The sequence below is a fragment of the Zootoca vivipara genome, chromosome 5 (genome assembly GCF_963506605.1).
Source record: "Zootoca vivipara chromosome 5, rZooViv1.1, whole genome shotgun sequence".
Taxonomy (NCBI): Eukaryota; Metazoa; Chordata; class Lepidosauria; order Squamata; family Lacertidae; genus Zootoca; species Zootoca vivipara.
Genome location: NC_083280.1, coordinates 36,552,190 through 36,572,195, shown reverse-complemented (window position 1 = coordinate 36,572,195; position 20,006 = coordinate 36,552,190). Strand labels below are relative to the sequence as shown.

The 20,006-nt window shown below is 45.7% G+C and overlaps 1 protein-coding gene across 1 annotated transcript in view; it reads left to right on the top strand.

Annotated features, from left to right (window-relative positions):
* The first annotated feature begins 1,891 nt into the window (after window positions 1–1,891).
* The window catches only part of RAB6B (RAB6B, member RAS oncogene family), a 55,190-nt gene continuing 37,075 nt past the window's right edge, over window positions 1,892–20,006 (top strand). Inside the window, exon 1 of the mRNA XM_035134088.2 lies at window positions 1,892–2,276. Within this exon, the coding sequence (XP_034989979.1) occupies window positions 2,207–2,276 (70 nt within the window). The 5' untranslated portion in view covers window positions 1,892–2,206. The remainder of the gene's footprint in view (window positions 2,277–20,006) is intronic.

Genomic DNA, 20,006 nt, shown 5'->3' with positions numbered 1-20,006 from the left:
GCAGACTTAAGCCACTGAACATGTCTCCTTAGTTGACTCAAGTCACTTTCAATTATACTGATCAAAGCATATGACAAAATGCTGGAAAGAGTCTTTTGCTGGCTGAGGATAAGATTACCTAAAATTAAGGTTACCAGATTTTTTTTCATTGAATCCGGGGACACTTTTCAACTTTCTACTAAATAGATGGATTTTGTCAGGGGACTGATTTGTAAATCTGGGGAATTCCCCGGGAAACGGGGACATCTGGTATAACCTTACCTAAAATATGCATTTTCCTTTACAATCTATCATTGTGTTATTGTTTTTAAAGCATATTTTTTCCTGGAGCCTTCAGGAAACAAAGAAAGCATATGTTTGTGCTTTCCCTATGATGCCAGAGCCGTTAGGGATCTTCAAGCAGCATAGACAAGCCCATTTAGCTTTCTCTTCAAATGGAGAAACTGTGTGGCCATTCTCATCTTCCCCGACCACTGGTCCTGTTAGCTAGGGATCATGGGAGTTGTAGGCCAAAACATCTGGAGGGCCGCAGTTTGGGGATGTCTGAGCCAGGATGTCTCACTGCATTGCCAGATCAGTTCACAAGAAGTCCTTGCCCAGCTGTGATTATTATTTTTAACCTGTTTGGGATTTTCTTATTCTGTATTTTATAATGGATGTTTTTAAGGATTGCAAGCCACCTTGAATCCCAACTTGGGAGAAAGGCAGGATATAAATATATTAAGTAAATACAATACGATACCAAAATTATATAAATACAGTTCATAATCATAAGCAATACATAATGAAGCCATGCTAAGCAAATTATACACCATTTCATTCAGGCAATGAACTCCACAACCCCTGTAAAATACAGTCTCATCATAGACTTACATCGAGTACAGCTTTAAAATGCACTACCTACCATGCTAATATACAGTAAAAGATTAAGAAATGCATGTTTGGGTTGAAAGTGGGTGCTGGATCTGAAAAATTTGAAGATACCTGATCTGGACCAGCTGCCCTACAGACGTTGCCAAACTACTGGTCCCATCATTCTTTGCCAGGCATCCCCAAACTGCGGCCCGCCAGATGTTTTGGCCTACAACTCCCATGATCCCTAGCTAACAAGACCAGTGGTCGGGGAAGATGGGAATTGTAGTCCTAAACATCTGGAGGGCTGAAGTTTTGGGGTGCCTGTTCTTCGCTATTGGCTGATAGGATTTTGGGCAACATCTGGAGGATGGCCTATTGGGCACCCTTGCGTGGCTCTGACTGGCAGCAGCACCTCTCCAGGATTCCCAACCTCTGCCTGCAGACGCCAGGGATTGAAGCTGGGATCATCTGCATGCAAAACAGGTGCTCGGTCGCCGCTGAGCGAAGGCCGTTTCTTTCAAGAAAGGCAGCCGTCTAAAGCCCCCTTAAGATTGGTGGGAATCCCTGCGAAGGATTTGTATGAATCAAAGCGCAGCAAACCTAGCGGGAGGTTGCAATTCCGGATTAATGGACGTGGATTGCAAGCGGATGATCTCATCATCCGTCTCAGCCCAATTGCTTGCACTCCCCCACGCGGTCCCCCCTCCCGAGACCCACTTGTGGATTCCTTCCCACCTGCTCAGCCCCAGCAGGTGCCGGTGGGGAGTGCGTGGGAGGGGGTGGGGAGGAGAAACACCTGCTGGGAGTGAGGCAGCGGCAGAGACGCAATCGCGTGCTGGAGTCTGGACCCCGACGGGCGAGGTGCAGCAGGTTCCACCACCCCCCGCCTCCCCACCGGCGCGGGCCCGCCCCCTCCAGACGGGCCCGCCCCTCCAGCAAGCTCGTCTTGGTACGTCCCCACCCGCGCCGCTCGCTCGCTCCCTCTCTCTCTCCTGCAGCACCGCATTGGCTTGCTGGCTGCTCCAGCATGACATCAGAGTAGCCGGGAAAGGGACAGAGCGCAGGCGCCGCCGCGGACTGGAGAGGCGAGGCAGGGCGAGAGCCGATAGGGGCAGAGCTGGCTCCGGCATCTCCAGCAGCAGCAGCAGCGCCGCTTCTCCGCCGTGGACGCGCGCCCTTGCCCGGCCACCGACCGCAGGCTGCGCCCCGCTCGGGCAGCCCCCCCCCCCTCTGCAGAGCGCCGAGATCACAGCCTGCCAGACGGGCCAAGGCGACCGGTCGCCCCGAGCCGACGCAGCCGCGCCCGCTTGCCCCCCGCCTCCGTCCTGCCCTCTCCCCGGAGCCAGGCACCATGTCCGCGGGAGGAGACTTCGGCAACCCGCTGAGGAAATTCAAGCTGGTCTTCCTCGGGGAGCAAAGCGGTGAGTAGTAGCCGTCGGGCGGGCGCAGCGCCCTTCCTGGCCAAAGGGTGTGGGCGGCGGCGCCGGCGGCGCCGGGTGCTGCGGCAGGTGCTTCTCGCGAAGCCCTTGGCCGCGAGGGGGAAACGGCGGGGGATCCTCCGGAGCGACGCCCCGCGCTCCGCAATGGACTCGAGGTGCCCGCGCTGCCTCTTGCATTGCGGCAACTTCTGCCTGCCTGCCTGTCGGCGGGAGCGCTTCTGTCACGGGGCGCCCGCCCGCCTCCCCCCACCCTTTCCCGGCTTCGCCGTCTGATCTGGGTGGATGAGAACGCCGCTCTTGGGTGCGGAGGATGCCCACACGGAGAGGTAGGGTGGGCGACGAGAGCCTTCTAGCCCAGGAATTGCTGCCTGCGGTGTACGAGGAGAAAACGGGAAGATCAAAGTGGCGCTGGAATGATAAGCGCGGAGCAGCTTTAGATCGCATGGTGTGGATGCCTTTTTGGAGAACTGATTTTCCTCCCCCGCCCTTGTTAGAGATACAAGGAGACGATAATGACATGTGCCCGTTTTTCGGCGAAGGGGGAGGGGGGACCACAACCTTTGGAAAATAGATGATGGGGAATTGGGGGGGGGGGGTCGAGGTAGCCAGCCCAGGGCTATCTGAAGATGTCGTTTCTCTTCTCTCTCCCTGCCCACCGTGCAAACAGGCAAATTCCTAACGAGGCGATTTTTTTCCTGGTCCTCCCGGGAAGGATTTGCACAAATAAAGAAGCGAGGCCCGGGAGAGAAGACACACCCTGCTGCTGGCCGAGTCTTCCCCTCCCCCCTCCTCCCTATTAAAACCCAGTGGCTAGATAGATACCTGCCCAGGATCTGAAGGCAGAGCCAATAGCGAGCACCACCTGGAGACGCTCTCTCTCAGCTTTCCATTTCTGGCCCCCATTCCTTCATTGGCCCAGAGGTCCCCAGAACCCCTTCTGCATTTGTGATCCATCTGCCTGGTCCAATTTGCAACCCCAAGGGGGGAATGGAGGGGGCAGCTGCCCCAGGGCTGAAACCTCAACCTCCAGGATCTGTTTTGCTTTACTTTCCTAGACATTTCATGGACTTGATTTTAAGTCTCTTGCAATGTTACAGCTTACAATAAAAAAGAATATAGCAGTTCACAATAACATTCCCTTGCCCAATTCAGAATCTGAATTTCACCTCTGGAATGTGTGAAATCTTAGAGTGCCTCTGAACATATACAGCCCTGCTCTTCATCACATAAAAGACCCACCTGTTCAGGCATCTCACTTCCCATAGGGTGCCAGGTGCTTCTGGGAAGAGCATCAGAAGGCCTCTCCCACTATTTGCCCTCCTGGCAAATGACATATTGCCTATGAGCCTGATGTGCCCCCCCAACTCCTCTCCTGCTGCTGGGTAGCCACATACATGACCCTATGTTTGGGGAGCAAGCTTTAAGAATATATGAAGAGCTTGCTGAACTAGGCCAGTCACCCAGATGGGTGTGGGAAGCCTCCAAGCAGTGCATGAGCACAATAGCACTCACTCACCTGTGGTAGCAACTGGTATACCCAGCAACTGGTTTTCAGAGGCATACTGCTGCTCACAGTAGAGGTACAACATGGCCATTGTGGGGAGTAGCTGTTGATGGCCTCCTCTTCCATTAATTTGTGTAATCCTTTTCTAAAGTGATACAGGTTGGTAGCCATCAATGTCTCTTGTGGATGGGATGTGAGTTCCATAATGCTCTGAGTGGAGAAATGTTTTTTCTTCTCTGTCTTGAATTTTCCAGCATTCAGCTTCATTGGATGTCCAAGTGTTCTAGTATTATGAGAGAGGGAGAAAAACATTTTTCTATCCACTTTCACCATACAGCACAGAGAAAACTTCTACCGCATCTCCTTTTACTCACCTTTTCTCTAAACCAAAAAGTCCTAAACATTGCAACCTTTTCCTCATAGAAATCTTACTCAGAAGTATTTGGAGAGGTATCTTGTCAAAAGCTTTTAGAAAGCCCAAGTAAACTATGTCAACTAGTTTACCTCTATCAATATGCTGGTTGAGACTCTCAAAGAATTTTAAGAGGTTATTGTGATAGGGCTTGTAGAAGCCATGCTTGCTGTACTTCAGCAAGGCTTGTTCTTCTATACTTTCTCCTTTTTACCTTGGACAGACATTAAGCTAATAGGACTGTAATTTCCAAGAGGCTCCCGGATCTCTTTTTGAAAAGTTGTGTTACGTTGGGTACTTTCCAGTTTGGAGGTATGAAGACTGATTGAAGGACACCTCCTTTTTTGTTGTTAGAAGATTTGAGCTCTTTGGGAACTATCAGGTGCCATCCGGACCTGACGACTTGTCAGTTTCTATTTTGTTTTAGGCCTAGATTTCCCCTCTAATCACTACTATCTGACCCACAGTTCCTAACACATGGTATATTTCCTGATCTGCAGCTCTAACTGAGCTTCTAATACTGTGTTAAACAACTCCCAAGTATTTTGAAGTAATTTGACCCTCTTGACTTTGCCTTTCAGCTTCCTTACCTGTCCCCTCATTGGGGGAAGTTCCGTGTTCTGAAGTCAGATGTGACCATGTTGGTTTTACTTGGCATGTATGTTTAGTTTAATAGCACTATGGTCACTGCTCCCAATTGACTCAACAACTCTTATTATCTCACATCAGGCCCTGGGTGCCACTCAAGATTTGGCCCAGGGTCACTAACCCTCTGGTTGGTTCTGTGACCGATTGTTCTAGCACACAATCATTTAGCGTTTCTAGAAATTTTGTCTTTCTCATGAGTGGAACACATATGTAAACAATCTATGTGAGGGTAGTTGAAGTCACCCTTAACTACAACATTCCCTCTTTTGGATACTTCCTTGATACCATTTCAATATCTCCCTGAGCATTTTGATTGGGGGGATGAAAGCACATAGCACAATGACTGTGTAGGATTCTGCCCCTTGGTATTCAGAGCTATACCATCTATAGACTCTATATCTGGAGATAACCATGTGCCACTGGTTCTCTTCATTTCACTATGTTTCCATTATGCTCGCTATGTTGATTCCATCCTCTAAAACCAAGCATTCCCAGTTCACCATCTTGGCTGAGAGACTTCTAGCTTCAGCTCTCTTCAGCTGTCTTTGGCATTTTCGTGTTGACCTGTGGTTCTTTGGCCTCTCTGAATTGCTACCTGGGGCAGCTGCATTCAAAATTCTTAGTTCTTCACCGCCCCGCCCCCCCCATTTAACTTTTATCAGTTTTACAGTCTTCATCCTGGGGGGGGAGGGGAGAAACTGGTTCTGAACTGGACTCTCTTCAGCACCTGCTAACCTTCTGCCTGAGAGGGCATGGTTTCAAGGAAGTTTGAGTTCCACAGCTTGCCACTCTTTCAAGAAACTAAGCAGTGTCTACTACAAGAAAGGAAGGGCACTCATCTCTGTAAACACAATGACCAGAGGCTTAATCAGGCAAGTGGTGTGGTAGGCCAGTTCATTCTTAGTTCCATCCCATTGAACCTTTCCCTTTTGAAATTTAGTACACTAATGTTCATCTTCTTGATCAAATGCTTTTAAACCATTGCTTCCTAATTGTGTGTCTTTGTTAGGTGTCCACATCAGGAGCTCTTTCCATTAATGCATATCTCTAATGAATATGCTGTTGTAGCATTTTTCCTGGGAATAAATACCTAAACTCATTGAAACCATGCTGCAATCCCTTTGCAGCCCCCAAATCTATGATATGTCATGAGGCACTTAAGTAGACTTGAAACTGGCTTATATTTGTAGTGCAGAAATAGCCACACTACCTCCTACTCTTCCAAATCAAGCTAATGTCCCTGACATCTCTTGAGAATTGAGAAGGATCACTCCTTGTATACATGTGCTGGCCTTCTGCCAATCTTATGTCCTTCCAAATGTTTTGGATTTTATTTCCCAGCACTTTGCTAGCTGAGGCTGATGGGAGTTGTAGTCACAAAATCTGGAGGACCCCAGACTTGCAGAGGCTGACTCATGCTGATTTATTTAAATAGATGCATATTTTAACATATTGGCTTATCTTCATGGAAGGAAGGGGAAAAAATCATTAAGCCATTCCCAGTTTTATTTTCTCTTGTCTCTCCCATATTTCAAAGAAGATACAAATGCGACAGTACAATATTCCTTTTCCTTCAAGCCATCTTTCAGGCTAGTCAGACAATTGCAGGATGGCTTTCTTTCAAATACATTCCTCATAAGGCTGCCATACCTTTTTTGGGGCTTGCTCCTTGTGCCATTAATAGCAGCTGGTATGAAGCTGAAGAAACCTTCTCTGCAGCTTGATCTCTATGTCAGGATAAGCTTTGCCTGCTAAATTCCTGCTCCTGATAAAAAGCATAGAAGCTAGCTCAGTAAAAACCACCCTATTGAGTTGCTTGCCATGTCCTCCTTGAAGGCAGTGTGCTGAAGAATGGCTAGTTCAAAAGTTCTTTTAAAAAACAATAAAAGTGGAAAGACTCTCTTTTAAAAATGGAGTATTTTTCTAGGTCAGGGGTGGCTAATTTGTGGTCCTCCCAGATGCTGCTGGAGTTTAGTTCTCTTCAATCCTGACCATTGGCTCTGCTGGGCTGATAGGGATTGGAATCCAGCATCACCTGGTGTTTCCCTCATCCCTGTTCTAGAGGAACCAAATAGTTAGTCCCTTGATCCTTCCAATCTGTGTGGTTCCTCCTTTCACTCAGGAGCATATGCCTATGGATGGCACTGAAGGTCTTCATAGCAAGGTAATAGATAAAGTACCAGATATATTCAGGGGCCTCCATCTCAAGCTTAATCTTTGGAAGCCCATAAACATGCAGCAGACATGAAGCTCAAAGCACAGTGCAACAGGCAGATGCAACAGTCAGAGAAGACAGATAAGGGAGGAGAAAGCCAAAGCCAATTGCTCTAGCCTTTTTTTGCCCTGAGGACAGGTAATGGTGCTGTGAAACTGGGAGTGGGAGGCAGGGAAATAATCGTGGATGGAAAAAATTGATCAGCTGAAAGTTCTTTTTTGATCAATAATATAAAACCAGCACAATTATCTGAAACGCAGCTGCCTGTTTGGTGCCAAGGTCATTTGGCTTCTCTTCTCTGCAACGTGGTTTTTACGCAGTGCATTCAAAATGCGATTTGAATTGCACAGTTCTCTGTGAACCACCTTCACTGCCAGGCATCTAGAAGGGGAAGTGCTCACTGACCCACATATTGGCAGGACATCCTGAGGCTTTCTTGACTGATGCAAGAATCAGCACAAAGAGATGGCACTCTCCTGGTCAGGTCTCTGAGGCAGGTTAATGTATGATGAGGTGGAGAACTGGTGACCTGTGTTGTTGGACTCCAGGTCCCATCAGCCCCTGCTAGCATGGCCAGTGATGAGTGTTGTAGTCCAGTAATATCTAGAGGGCCACAAGTTCTTCTTTACTGATGTATGGCATTATCCCCTGCTCCAGTAGATAGCGTGAAATGCCTCACTACCTAGGAACAAAGACTCCACACTTTCCCTATAGATGTGGTGCAAAGTATGTGCACGTAGCCTTAGAAATGCTCACTTTGAGCATCCTTTTTTGTAAGTCACACACGGCGAGGTGGATTCCCTGCTCCCCTGATTTGAATGAGGCTGCATAGTTGACTTTTTCCAAGCATGTCTGTGTTTTGTTTTCAACCAGCTTTCACCAAGCTGGTGCCCTCTATCAGTCTCAGCCAGCATGGGCAATTGTCAGGGATAATGGGAATTATAGCCCAGTCATCTAGAGAGTATCAAGTTGGGGAAGATTGCCGTAGACCTTTAGTATTTGCAAAGCTCCATTTAGTTATACAGTAAGATGTATAGCCTGTGATCTCTTTTATTACCACCCTGCATGCTTGCATGTTCCAAGTATCACCAAGTGCTCTTTAGTGGTTACTTGACAAACCATCTTATTCACCTAGCAGGAATTGTTGCTGTTTGATCTAGGCCACCGGCTAACTGCCAGATGGCTATGACTGTAGTCCTACACCCACTTGCCTGGAAACAAGCCCCATTGAACTCGGTGAGGCCCACTTCCGAATAGACATGTACTGTATAAGATTGCTCTGTATAGAAATGTGTAGAAAGTAACAAAATGTTTATAGCTCGTTAGATAATACTGACCAAAGCAACTTGGCTATTTGAGTTGACTGTGCCTCCCAGTATCAGTAACCTTTGCAATGAACTGTTATTGATTGGAATATTAAGTGAGGGTTGATTAAAGCGCTAACAAGCCTCATTTCACACTTAGTTCCTCCCACCCAATCTTATTTATAGTCGCCTCCATGCAGGTGACTCCTTGGTTCTATGTACTGTTCAGAGAGGAATTAATATCAAAATGGTGGGCAAGATGCTAAACTTTTGCTGTATATAATCATGTACCGTATATGCCCCAGCAAGGGAAGTGGGGCTCAGGTTTTTGAAATGATTCTGAAAATCGAGTCTTTGCATGCACAGCACAGAGCTATTTATTAGGGTTGTGATGGTTCTGACATCTCAGGTTTTGGACCTTTCCTTATAAGAAACTGGGTTGTAGTGTGTGTTGGTGTGTCATGCCAGGGTAGGATGCTTGGCAGGGCTTGATAACAATGGCAACAAAGCAGGAAGCTGGATTATTAGCAAGTTTGTGTCTTTTCTGGATGGAAGAAGTATGATAGCCCTAAAGAAAAGGGGAAAAGGGTTCCAACCTTCAGAAATGGCTGGCAATAGGACATGCTTGTGCTGTATACATTCCAAAAGCTTTTTTGCATTGCATGGCTGTTGGGGATGATGACTCTCCTGAGCAGTGATGGTGGTGGAAGCCTGATCCCCACCGGCAAAAATACTCCTAGCCTGCCTCTCTCAGAGGTATGTGCAGCAGATATACTTTAGCTTTATACTCAGAACATGCTGAGCCAGCTTTCGGTCTGAGGTAAAGTGGCCTGTCGTGTATCACCTCTTACAAAGATGTGTTGCCTCAGGCATATTTGGCCACCACAGTAGCCTGGGAGTGGGAGTTGGCTTTTGTCTCAGTGCCCAATGTAGTGCTACTCCAGGAAATTATTACAGTGCCTGGTTACAGACGCTTCAGGTTACTGACTCTGCTAACCCGGAAGTAGTACCTCGGGTAGCCGCGTCACTAGCCTTCTGGCTGCCCGGGGCGGCAAACCAGAAGGCACCCCGCCAGGGGGCGGGGTGTCCGTTGCGTGCATGCGTTGCACGCATCCTCAGATCCGGGCACTGGAGCACCGCCGTCGGCAACCCGCTCCATAGTGAAACTGCCCCCCGCAGCTGTGCTGCCCCCCGCAGAGCGGAGGCCGGGGTGCCCCGCCCCTCTATTGCGATGCCCCTGACCTCGGGTTGAGAACTTTATCTCAGGATGAGAATGGAAATCGTGCACTGGCAGCGCAGCGGCCCCATTAGCTAAAGTGGTACCTCAGGTTAAGAACAGACCTCCGGGATGAATTAAGTTCTTAACCCGAGGTACCACTGTACTTCAGTTTCTACAAAACTGAAGATCACAGGGTGGTTTACTATATGAAAACACAAAAATACACACCATAATAATGAACAATAACAATAGCCCTCCAAACACAGTTGAAAGGTGACTTGTACAGGTGTGGGAGGCCCAGGGCAAACATCACTACTGCGGCCCTGGATGCCAGAGGGTGAAAACTGGCCCCTGAAGTATTGGAAATCAAGGTAATTTGTGGCACTTACTTGCTGTGAGGTCAAAATTAAAACCTTTAGTTTAATCTCCAAATTGTAGATATATTTCTATGGCGAACTTTTGCACAGCTGATTATTACATCTTGCAGCTTGATAATTTGTGTGAACAGTGCTGATTCTGAAGGGCTGCTCTTAGGTTTTATTCATATTAAGACTTAAAGGCCTTTATTCTTTATGAAGTTGGCTACCTGTAACACTGGCTGCATACAAACAAAATATTGCTTAAGTAGTGGGGGTTACTCACATGCTATGGTCTGGTTTTCTCGAGGGTTGAATTCTGGGGGAAACAGTTCTTTTGAATTTCCCAGAGAAGCTGGGTGTGCACTGGGTGCTGACTGGCTGATGCCCGTGACGTCACGGATTCACAAACATGCTCAGTTTCTCACTGGACATAACAGTTCTGGAACTTGTGAGGGGAGGCAACAAATGGTACTCTTAAATGCATAAAGATATGGATTGTGTTTTAAGTTAGCTATACCAGGCAGAAAGCATTTGGGGAAGGAAGCAAGACTGACAAACAGATCTGCATTCGAGGAGCTGGTAAAGACCTATGTCTAACAATTGCAAGCACAGCCTTGCTAGTGTCTGCTTGTAGCACGCTTGTGTGGGAATATGGTTCAGTGATAGCATAGCATAGCATAGCTGCTAGAGGTGAATAGCTTGTACTGCAAATTCGGCAAATGTGACTCAGGTGACTAGAACTAGAACTGCAATATGAAAAATAATACCCAGATGTGTCCTGGGATATTTATTGCATGTCATGATAATTTTCAAGGAAGATGCTCAGGGGGTGGGGGGAGTTGGGAATCGTAAGCTGTCAAATCTTGTGGTGCTAATGCCATTCACTTTTTTTCTTTAGAGATTACCAGTGCAGAGAGAGAATGTCCTGTTCGCTTACTTTAAACTCAACTTGTTGATACAATCCTATAAGTCCAAGTGAAGAAAAGACACCCCCCAATTATTGTGAATTTCCCCCTCACCTCTGATTTGCCCCACAATGATCAGAGTAATCAATAACTCTCTAATTTCTTTGGAGTAAACTGTGAGGTGCCTTCGCAGTATAGAACAGCACCTATGATTTGAAAGTAACTTAAGATACTTATTTATTATATTTTTAGCCCACCTTTCCATCAAGGAATTCAGAGTGGTGTGCATGCTTTTCCCCTTCTCTGTTTCTACTTGCAACAACCCAGGTGATGACTGGCTCGCGCTCACCCAGTAGGCTTCATGGCTGAGTGGGTATTAAATCCCAGTATTCCAGGCCCTAGTCTGACACTCTAAACACACTGGTTTTCAAGATAGTATGGGGAGCATCCTAACACCTTAAGATATATTGACCTTGTGCATCAATTATTGATGTGGTGATCAGGATACGTCCATTGAGGCCTTGCTTTTTCGCCTGTTAGTAAGATCCGAGAAATTCACAGATAGCAGGGGCAGGGCCTTTTTCATTATGGCACCACACGTGAGGAAATGGTACCATTTTTGTTGTTTTTTGGGGGGGAGCTCTTAAGACATTTTAACTTCAGTCTGCAGTTCATTAATGTCTGTGCTTTGATTATTACTGTTCACCTTAGAGGTTATAATGTGGTTTTCACATGGTGTTTTTTTATATAACACAATGTTTAGTTTATGGGTGGATTTTTTATGTGATGTGCAGTGAAGGGCAGGTTTAAAAACCCTCTCAAAATATTAAAATATAATTCCCAATGAATTGCTGGGACAAGCAAAACAAACTGATTTCTTTCCAGATCTTGTAAACAAACAACAGTGGTTTTATTTTCAAAACATTTTTCTTCATAATTTACAGATATAAAGTTCCTTCCAGTCTGCTATTTCCATAATTCATGTTTGAATAGTTTACAAAACACAACCACCTTCCAGCAAACTTTACATTATTGGTACTTCCACTTCTCATAATGGATCAATCTGTTAAAGTGTCCCTTCTGCCAACTCTAAGCACTTCAAGTATCCATTCCCATATGGATGTAACTTCTGGCTTTTTCCATCTGCGAGCCCAAATTATCAACAGGATCTTAACTAAAGACTTCTGTTCTCCACAAATATCTTCCTCAATCCAGTTAAACCAGATCAACCCTGAGTTCACCCTCTCATTGATATTTGACACACAGTTCCCTCCCAAAATCTGTAAGTATGTTGACATTCCCACAACATGTGTAATGTGTGTGCATTTAGCAGCAAAACATGTTTCCATACACTTTCTATTCAATCTGGCCGGGTGTTAAATACCAGTGCGGTAACAGTTTCCACTGAATTTCCCTTATTGATAAACTTAATGAAGAATCTTTCACAAAACGCCAAGTCTTAAACCATATTGACTCTGGGATAGTAAATCCCAGTTCTCGTCCCCACTTTTATCTGGCAACAAACTCTCTTTTACTTAGGTCAATCAGTAATTTATAGTTTTTTGCCAAGGGGCAAAACAAATGTTTCAGATCCTTCTCTCTGCTTAATGCTGATATTGGGGGATTGTGTGGTGTGTAATGCCCAGGAATAGTTTCCCTGTGATTTGAGCATAAACTCTGCAGCCCCAGATCAAAATCCTCAGTGTTAAAGATGCGCTGCATTCCACTATAGTTCCAGAAGTGGTTTTTACATTGCGTGAAAGCTCAACTATAATGTGGACATGAACAGGGAAAATTGAGTAAAGGACCCAGGTAGCGCTGTGGTTAAACCACTGAGCCTAGGGCTTGCTGATCAGAAGGTCGGCGGTTCGAATCCCTGTGACGGGGTGAGCTCCCGTTGCTTGGTCCCAGCTCCTGCCAACCTAGCAGTTCGAAAGCACGTCAAAATGCAAGTAGATAAATAGGAACCGCTACAGCGGGAAGGTAAACGGCGTTTCCATGTGCTGCTCTGGTTTGCCAGAAGCTGCTTTGTCATGCTGGCCACATGACCTGGAAGCTGTATGCTGGCTCCCTCGGCCAATAATGCGAGATGAGCGCGCAACCCCAGAGTCGGTCACGACTGGACCTAATGGTCAGGGGTCCCTTTACCTTTACCTTTTACCATGTGAATGCAGCCCATGCCTACTTGAAAGTAAGTTGTTTGCTTTAATGGGGCTTACTCTCAGGTAAGTGGGGTTGAACTGCAGCCTTATTCATGTGCCTTAAAGAGCATGAGATCATGGCAGAAGGGTATGTAGAATTGTTTCATCATCCCACTTTATCTTAAGCAACACAAAACACAACATTCATAAAATTACATAGCAGCTTTACTATAATCAATAGGAGCTGGAATTGGAGTAATTTGGAGTGTTTTTATTCCCCCGCCCCATGATATGTGTTTCTCTCTCTCTCTCTCTCTCTCTCTCTCTCTCTCTCTCTCTCTCTCTCTCTCTCTATATATATATATATATATATATATATATACAGTATATCAATGTTAACTTACACAACAGGTTCCCTTTATAGGAAAAGAGCATTATTTTTGCTAATACTTTCGGATTAGTTTGTATTTTTAAAAAACAATTTGTATTGTATTTTTACAATGCTAAATCCATGGGGGAAAGGGGAAATGAAAATAAAACAGTAGCTATTATATACCCTTGTAAACCTATATTACGTCTCCCTGTAAATCTATAGTGCTGTGTTCTGTTCTTGTGACTCCATTTCAATAAGGAGAAACGGAGCTGGAGAAGGTTTAAAAAACTGCAAGTAAAATGATGATCTCTACAAAGAAAAGCTTAAAAGGACAAGGCTCTTTTCTGTTGCCTCTCCTTTTTCAGAATGAAACTTGAGAGGAAATGTAACAGATGGTGCAGAAAGAGTGAACAGAGAGGACTTGGTTTTTGTTCTGTTTCCCCCCAAAACAGTAGAACTTGGAGTCATCCACTTTCATTGAGTGGAAACAGGTTCAGAACCACTAATTGGGTATATTTCTTCATGCAGCAGTTGATTAAACAGGAATTATTTGCTGCAAGGTGCTGGTGACGGCTGCCGGCTTTGAAAAGGGATCAAGCAAATCCATGGGGACCCTCTTTGATGGGTATAAACCAGGAGTGGGCAACCTTTTTCAGCCCAAGGTCCACATTCCCCACTAGGGAACCTTCTGAGGGCCATATGTCAATGGCTAGTGGAGCAATGAATGTGACTCTTCTCTTTGCATGGTAGGGTACAGATCCAGCCCCACCAAGCAGTATCCACATGTTACCTCTTTAAGCAAGGAAAAGACATGATTACAGTGCAAAAGATGTGGAGGACCACCAGTGAGGGGTGTGTCCTAGGAAAGTCCCAGAGGTCAGTTACAGAGGCCTGGAGGGCTGCACTTGACCCTCCAGCCTGAGGTTTCCAACCCTTGTTATAAACCATGGTAGTCTGAATGGAATCTCCACCATTTGGGCACCTATCTCTGAATATGAGATGCTGGGGACAGGGAGGTTTGTTTTCTTCAAAGGCTGCTTGTGAGTATCTTCTTGGAGACATCCACTTGATTGCAGTAGGTGGGTGGGGTGGACCATTGGACTGATTCAGCGAGTCAACCCTTCTGTTTCTGCTCCTTCACTGTTTCGATCTCACACACATCTTCCCTGTAGGAGGCAGAATACTGGGCTAGAGAAGCTATTGGTCTGGTCTTAAGACTTCTGTGTTCATTTACCTTTTACCTTTACCTCATTTAGTGAACTGCATCTAACCCATATCCCTCATTGATGGTTTACATCCTGACCCCCTTGATCCCATTGCGTTCACTGACGAATTGTACTGAAGAGTGGCACCCATCATTTCATGCGATGAAACCTCCAGTAGGTGTAGAAAGGACCCATCTCCTAAATCAGCAAGTGAACCAGTTGTGTTTAATTACATGGCTTAAGTAAGCGCTGTGACTACAGCTGAACACAGCATTAAATTCAAGACAGAACGTGGACATCCATGAATTCAATCCAAGTCCACAGAAATCGAGGGTTCTTCTGCTTTGCTTCGTGCTGGATTATGAAATACTCGTTCCTGTCGCTTTCTGCTGTGTCCATATGACTTGCAAACCGTCCAACAGAATTTCTGAAGAATTGTTATAATTTCGCAACTCTTCAGTGCGACCTTTTTGTACTTTGGGGTCACAGCCGTATTGAGCTGTTTCAGGAAAGAGGCAGGGAGGGAGACAGACTCGGGCTGTGTACATACCAGGTATTTAAAGCACATGACTCCCCTCCCCCAAAGAATCCTGGGAAATGTAACTTTGAAATATACTCGGAGTCAAGAGTGAAGTGTGCTGCACATTGTAGCTCTGTGAGGGGTAAAGCACAGTTCCCAGGATTCTTTGGGAGATGCCATGTGCTTTAAATGCACAGGGTGCATGCAGCCTAATAGTGCACCGCTGTGCATGTTTGCTTGGGAGTCAGTTCCATTGTTTTTAACGGGGCTTACACCCTGTTAAGTGTGCTTACAGCTCCAGTCCGGGGTCCACTTGCATATAGGAGCAACTACAGTCAGAGGTCGGAAGGGTGTCCTCCTTAGTGGGCAGGCATTGGCTTGGCTTCCACGTTAATTGGGTGTTTATGTCCATGCAGCAACGATGTGGCCTGAAGCTCGTCACCTAGAGTTCTGCTAGCTCCGCCTGACCCCTTAGGCTGCCGCGCTCACTTTGCCGTCTGTTGCCTGGCAACTGTGAAGAGCAGCACTCTGTATTTGCGTACCTGCTGTCAGGACCACATTCTTTTCTCCTCTTTTTTTTAATAATGAAAAAAGGCCAACGGCAAACACAAAGCGAATTGGATGGTCTCTCCCACTGTGCTGGAGCGGAAGCGCCGCTGAAGAGGCTGCACACCAGCTGGCTCGATGTGGAAAAGTGCCCAGTTCGTTGTGCGTGGTGCATGGGCTTTGGAATTATTGGCTCCAACCCGCCACAAAAAGAGCAGCCACCGGTGGCACTCTGTGGTTCACCCCCTCAGGTATGGATGCCAGCTCCCCCCGCATCGCCGATTCTGTGTGACTTTGGCGGTGGCACCATCTGGCTGCCACTCCCTTGCCAACTCTTGTCTGGGTGGGTGTCCTGCTGTCAGTAGTCACTATCGCAATGCTCCCCCCCCCTCCCCAGGGACCCCTGTTAAGTATGACGTAGGCTCCAGCTGCCCAAGCATGGCTAATGGGGCGGGGGAAGCAGTTTCCACTCAGTGGGAGATCGGGATGGCTTTTAATTATACATCAGGATGCTTGACAGCACTACTTTCCCCTTTTGCCTGTCTCTGGTGCACTCTGTCTTCTCTTTGTTCCTCCATCCCTCCCCTTGTTATCTCATGTCATCTGCCATTTTCTCAGTCGTGTGGTTGTGATTCAACCCTTTGCCTCGCCCATCCCGCACAAATATTTCTAGGTGCTGCCTCCCGTCCCTTCCCCCTCGTCTGAGCCTGTCTTTCCTCTATTTCAACCTCTCTGTTTCCTCTATATTTTTTGTGATTTGTTCTAAGGGCAGTTCTAAGGGCAGAACTGCTGACAAAGGGGAGAGAGTGGCCTTGCTAGTTTAAACTCCCACCACCTTTTTTAAACAACAACATCAGCAGCAGCAGCAGCTGGATAAATGTTCCTGCTGTTGAGTGGCAGGGTTCTGCCTCTAAAGCATTTAGAGGAAACGGTGGAATATAAATGTAAGCGATAAGTAAATAATAAAGAAATAAAATGCAGCTCCATACAGTAGAGGATGCTTGAGCTGTCTCATGCATATTTCCACTGCAAGTGACTCCGAATAAGAGCCCATCACACTTGCATCCTATGCAGTAACCACAGTAGAAATGCTTGCAGAGCATTTAGGGCAGAGATGGGAATCGATGGCCTTCTGGATGGTGCTAGGCCTGCAGCTTCCATTAGATCCAGACCCCTCAGCCAATGGTCAGGGGTAATTGGAGTTGTGATCCAGCAAAATTAGGTGGACCACAGGCTCCCCATCTGGATTGAAAGGTTAAAAGGAGCACTATCTTGTGCTTTGAAGCAAATTTGGAGCCAGACCTGTTTCAAAGCCAGGGACAGGGTATGTTCCATTTGGCTAGACCTTTCTGTTGTATATGGAACCAAACAGAAGTTTCCAAGAAGTGTTTCAATGCAACCCCATGTATCACTGTGCAACAGTCTAAATGAGATGTTCCTGGAGTGTGGGTAACCATGGCCAGGTGTGATTGCCATTGGCACACCAGCTTGAACTGGTGGAAGTTGCTTTCTGCCACAGAAATCACTTGGTCCTCCAAGGATAAGGCTGACTCTCAGAGCTGTGAACCTGATTCTTTTTGGTGAATGCAGCTCTCTACAGAACAAGCTGGATTTTGCCTTCTCAAGTCAGATGAACCATCCACCAAATTGGTTTCATCGTGTCAGCACTGAGCTTCTGCTTCATTGGCTGATCAGTTAATTATTGACTACACACATCTATCAACTTACTAGCCTTACCTGAATCTGATGAAAAGGTGAAAGTTTGGTTTCATCAGCTTATTAGTCTCCAAGGTGATGTCAGAACTTTCATGTAGATGAAACAAAATAGAATCTTGCAGATCCTCCAGTGTTACCTTGCATCTTCTCGAAAGAGACATCAAGATAGAAATGGAAGCATGGCACCCTTTTGTCTCTATCCCAGAAAACTGGTCCAGAAGGTGTCCATACCTGAAGGTATCAGAAGAGGTGAAAGAGAATTGGATTATCGGGATTATGGCATAAATGTGCTGGCTTTAGATTTGGCAATTAATGCAGAGTGGGAATGTCATTCTATTTATAATAATATAGTGAAATGATGGGTTGATTCTTTTAGCACAGAATCAGGATGATTTAAAGCAAAGTTAAGATAACTGATGGCAGATTACCTGATTGCATATCAAAACAGGGCCCACCTATAGTGTTTCACCCTTTTCAGGCTTATTAAATCATTCAGTTTCTCTTGTCTTCCTTCCCTCATTCATTCACCATAGGTAATGTAGGGACAGAGTTGGCATTCATTTCCCCCCTCATTGAAGAATGAAGTGTGTCTGGGTGGCATTTAAATGTTGAAGAAGCTTCTTCTTTTGTAGGCAATCTTTCCTAGCAGCTGTTGGTGGCATCAACTTTTAATTTGGAGAAGCTGACTTAAATGACCTATTCTAGAATGCTGGTACACCTCTGATTATAATGCTAGTTGGCATTTCGACAGGACACAGCAGGCGACACATTCAAAGCACTATTCAGTCATACATACTGTATAACATTACTTAACCCTTCCTTCTCTTGGCATAGTTCAGCTTTAAACGTGGAGTCTGGAATCACTGGGTATCATCTTTGGATTTCTTCTCTCTTCATTTTTGTGCCTCTGTATTTCTAGTTGTTCAAAGATACAGGTGCTCTTTCTAAGCTTCACAGTGACCTTGGGAAGCTGCCTTATTAGGGAGCCAGACCATTGGCCACCTAGCTCAGGTGACCTGCTGCCATCTACAATCCACACTGAAGTCGTTGGGGGGGGTATCTTATTTTATTTTTTAATAATAATTTTTATTAGGGTTCATAGAAACACAAAGCTTAATATCAAATGCCTTTTTTATCCAAACTAAAATATTAATCTAAATAAAATAAAAACAGAGAGAAGGGGAGAGAGAGAGAAAAAAAAGAGAGAGATATATAAAGAAAAAGAAATAGAAAATATATTAAAAGAGAGAGAGAGAGAAATAAAGTTAAGAAAATAAAGAATTTTAGATTCTTTATCTGTCTGCTACATATAAACAATATCCACTTCATCCATCCCAATATAGCACCCTTTAGGTGGTGGTGGGGGGAGTATTTTTCATAAATGAAATTGCAGCTCAGGGGTCCCAGTTTATGGAATATGCCACCATATCTCTTTCATTGGTAATGCCATGTCTTTCTTACATGGCAGTTGGAGGTGCAGTTAAAAATGGGAGGTTCTGAAGCCACATGTACTGCATCCTCTTTCTGGGTCATGCAGCTCTTCGGTGGATGTCCATGTTGTAAAGTACAGGAAGTAGATTGTATCTGCAATTTCACTTTTTAGAAACCCTGGCATGTGCACCAACCCAGAGAGTTGTGTGTGCTTAGACATCAGTGTGCCTCCCCCCCCCACACACACACCTACTTTATTAAAAGGTTGATGCAGGCGCACCTCCTGTTTAAATATTAAACGTCAAAGTTCTTAAATGGAAAATCTCTGCCCTGTGCTTGAAAATAAGGATATGATTTGGGTCAGGTTGTACAGGAGAACTGTGGTGTATTTTGCATTCCTTTACTCTGTTTTTGCTGCCTGGAAAAGGATGCACCCCAGTTGGCTACTTAGTGCATGGTAAAAAACTGTTTCACACTAATGAACACTAACCATCTTCTGCAGCACTGGCAACATTTAAAAAAAATGGTCCAGCCATTGAGAGTATAATGAAGGATTAGATTTTGTTCTGGGTTTGGCGCATGCGCAGAAGCACTAAATCATGCTTGCGCAGAAGCGTCGAATTGCATCACGCGCCTGCCCAGACACGGCACTTCAGGATGCAGCCTTTTCATGTTGTGAACGGGCTTCTGGAACCGTTCCAGAAGCCCGTTCACAACATGAAAAGGCCGCATCCTGAAGTGCCGCATCTGGGCAGGCGTGTGATGCAATTCGGCGCTTCTGCGCATGTGCAAAGCACGATTTAGTGCTTATGCGCGTGCGCCGAACTCAGAAGTAACCCATTCCGGGACTTCCGGGTTCGGTGTGTCCGAAACTTGAAAAGACGCAACCTGCAGCGGACGTATCATGAGGTATGACTGTACCGCTAGTCATTCAAGCATCTCTAGGTGGTTTTGAATACTGATTTATTTGGTGAACTGTGAAGGTTTAGGGGAAAATTTGGGTTTTCAAATTAAGTACAGCTATGCAGGTGCAGGTTTAGTAGCTTTTTAAAAAATGGTCCAGCCATTGAGAGCATAATGAAGGATTAGATTTTGTTCTGTGGATTCATTCTGCCCTGCCCAAGGTTAAAACTAAATACGAGGTGGGGGGAAAGGATGCTAAGCCATTCTCACCATGGGAATCAACAGTGCAAGGGCAATGCAATAATTTTTTT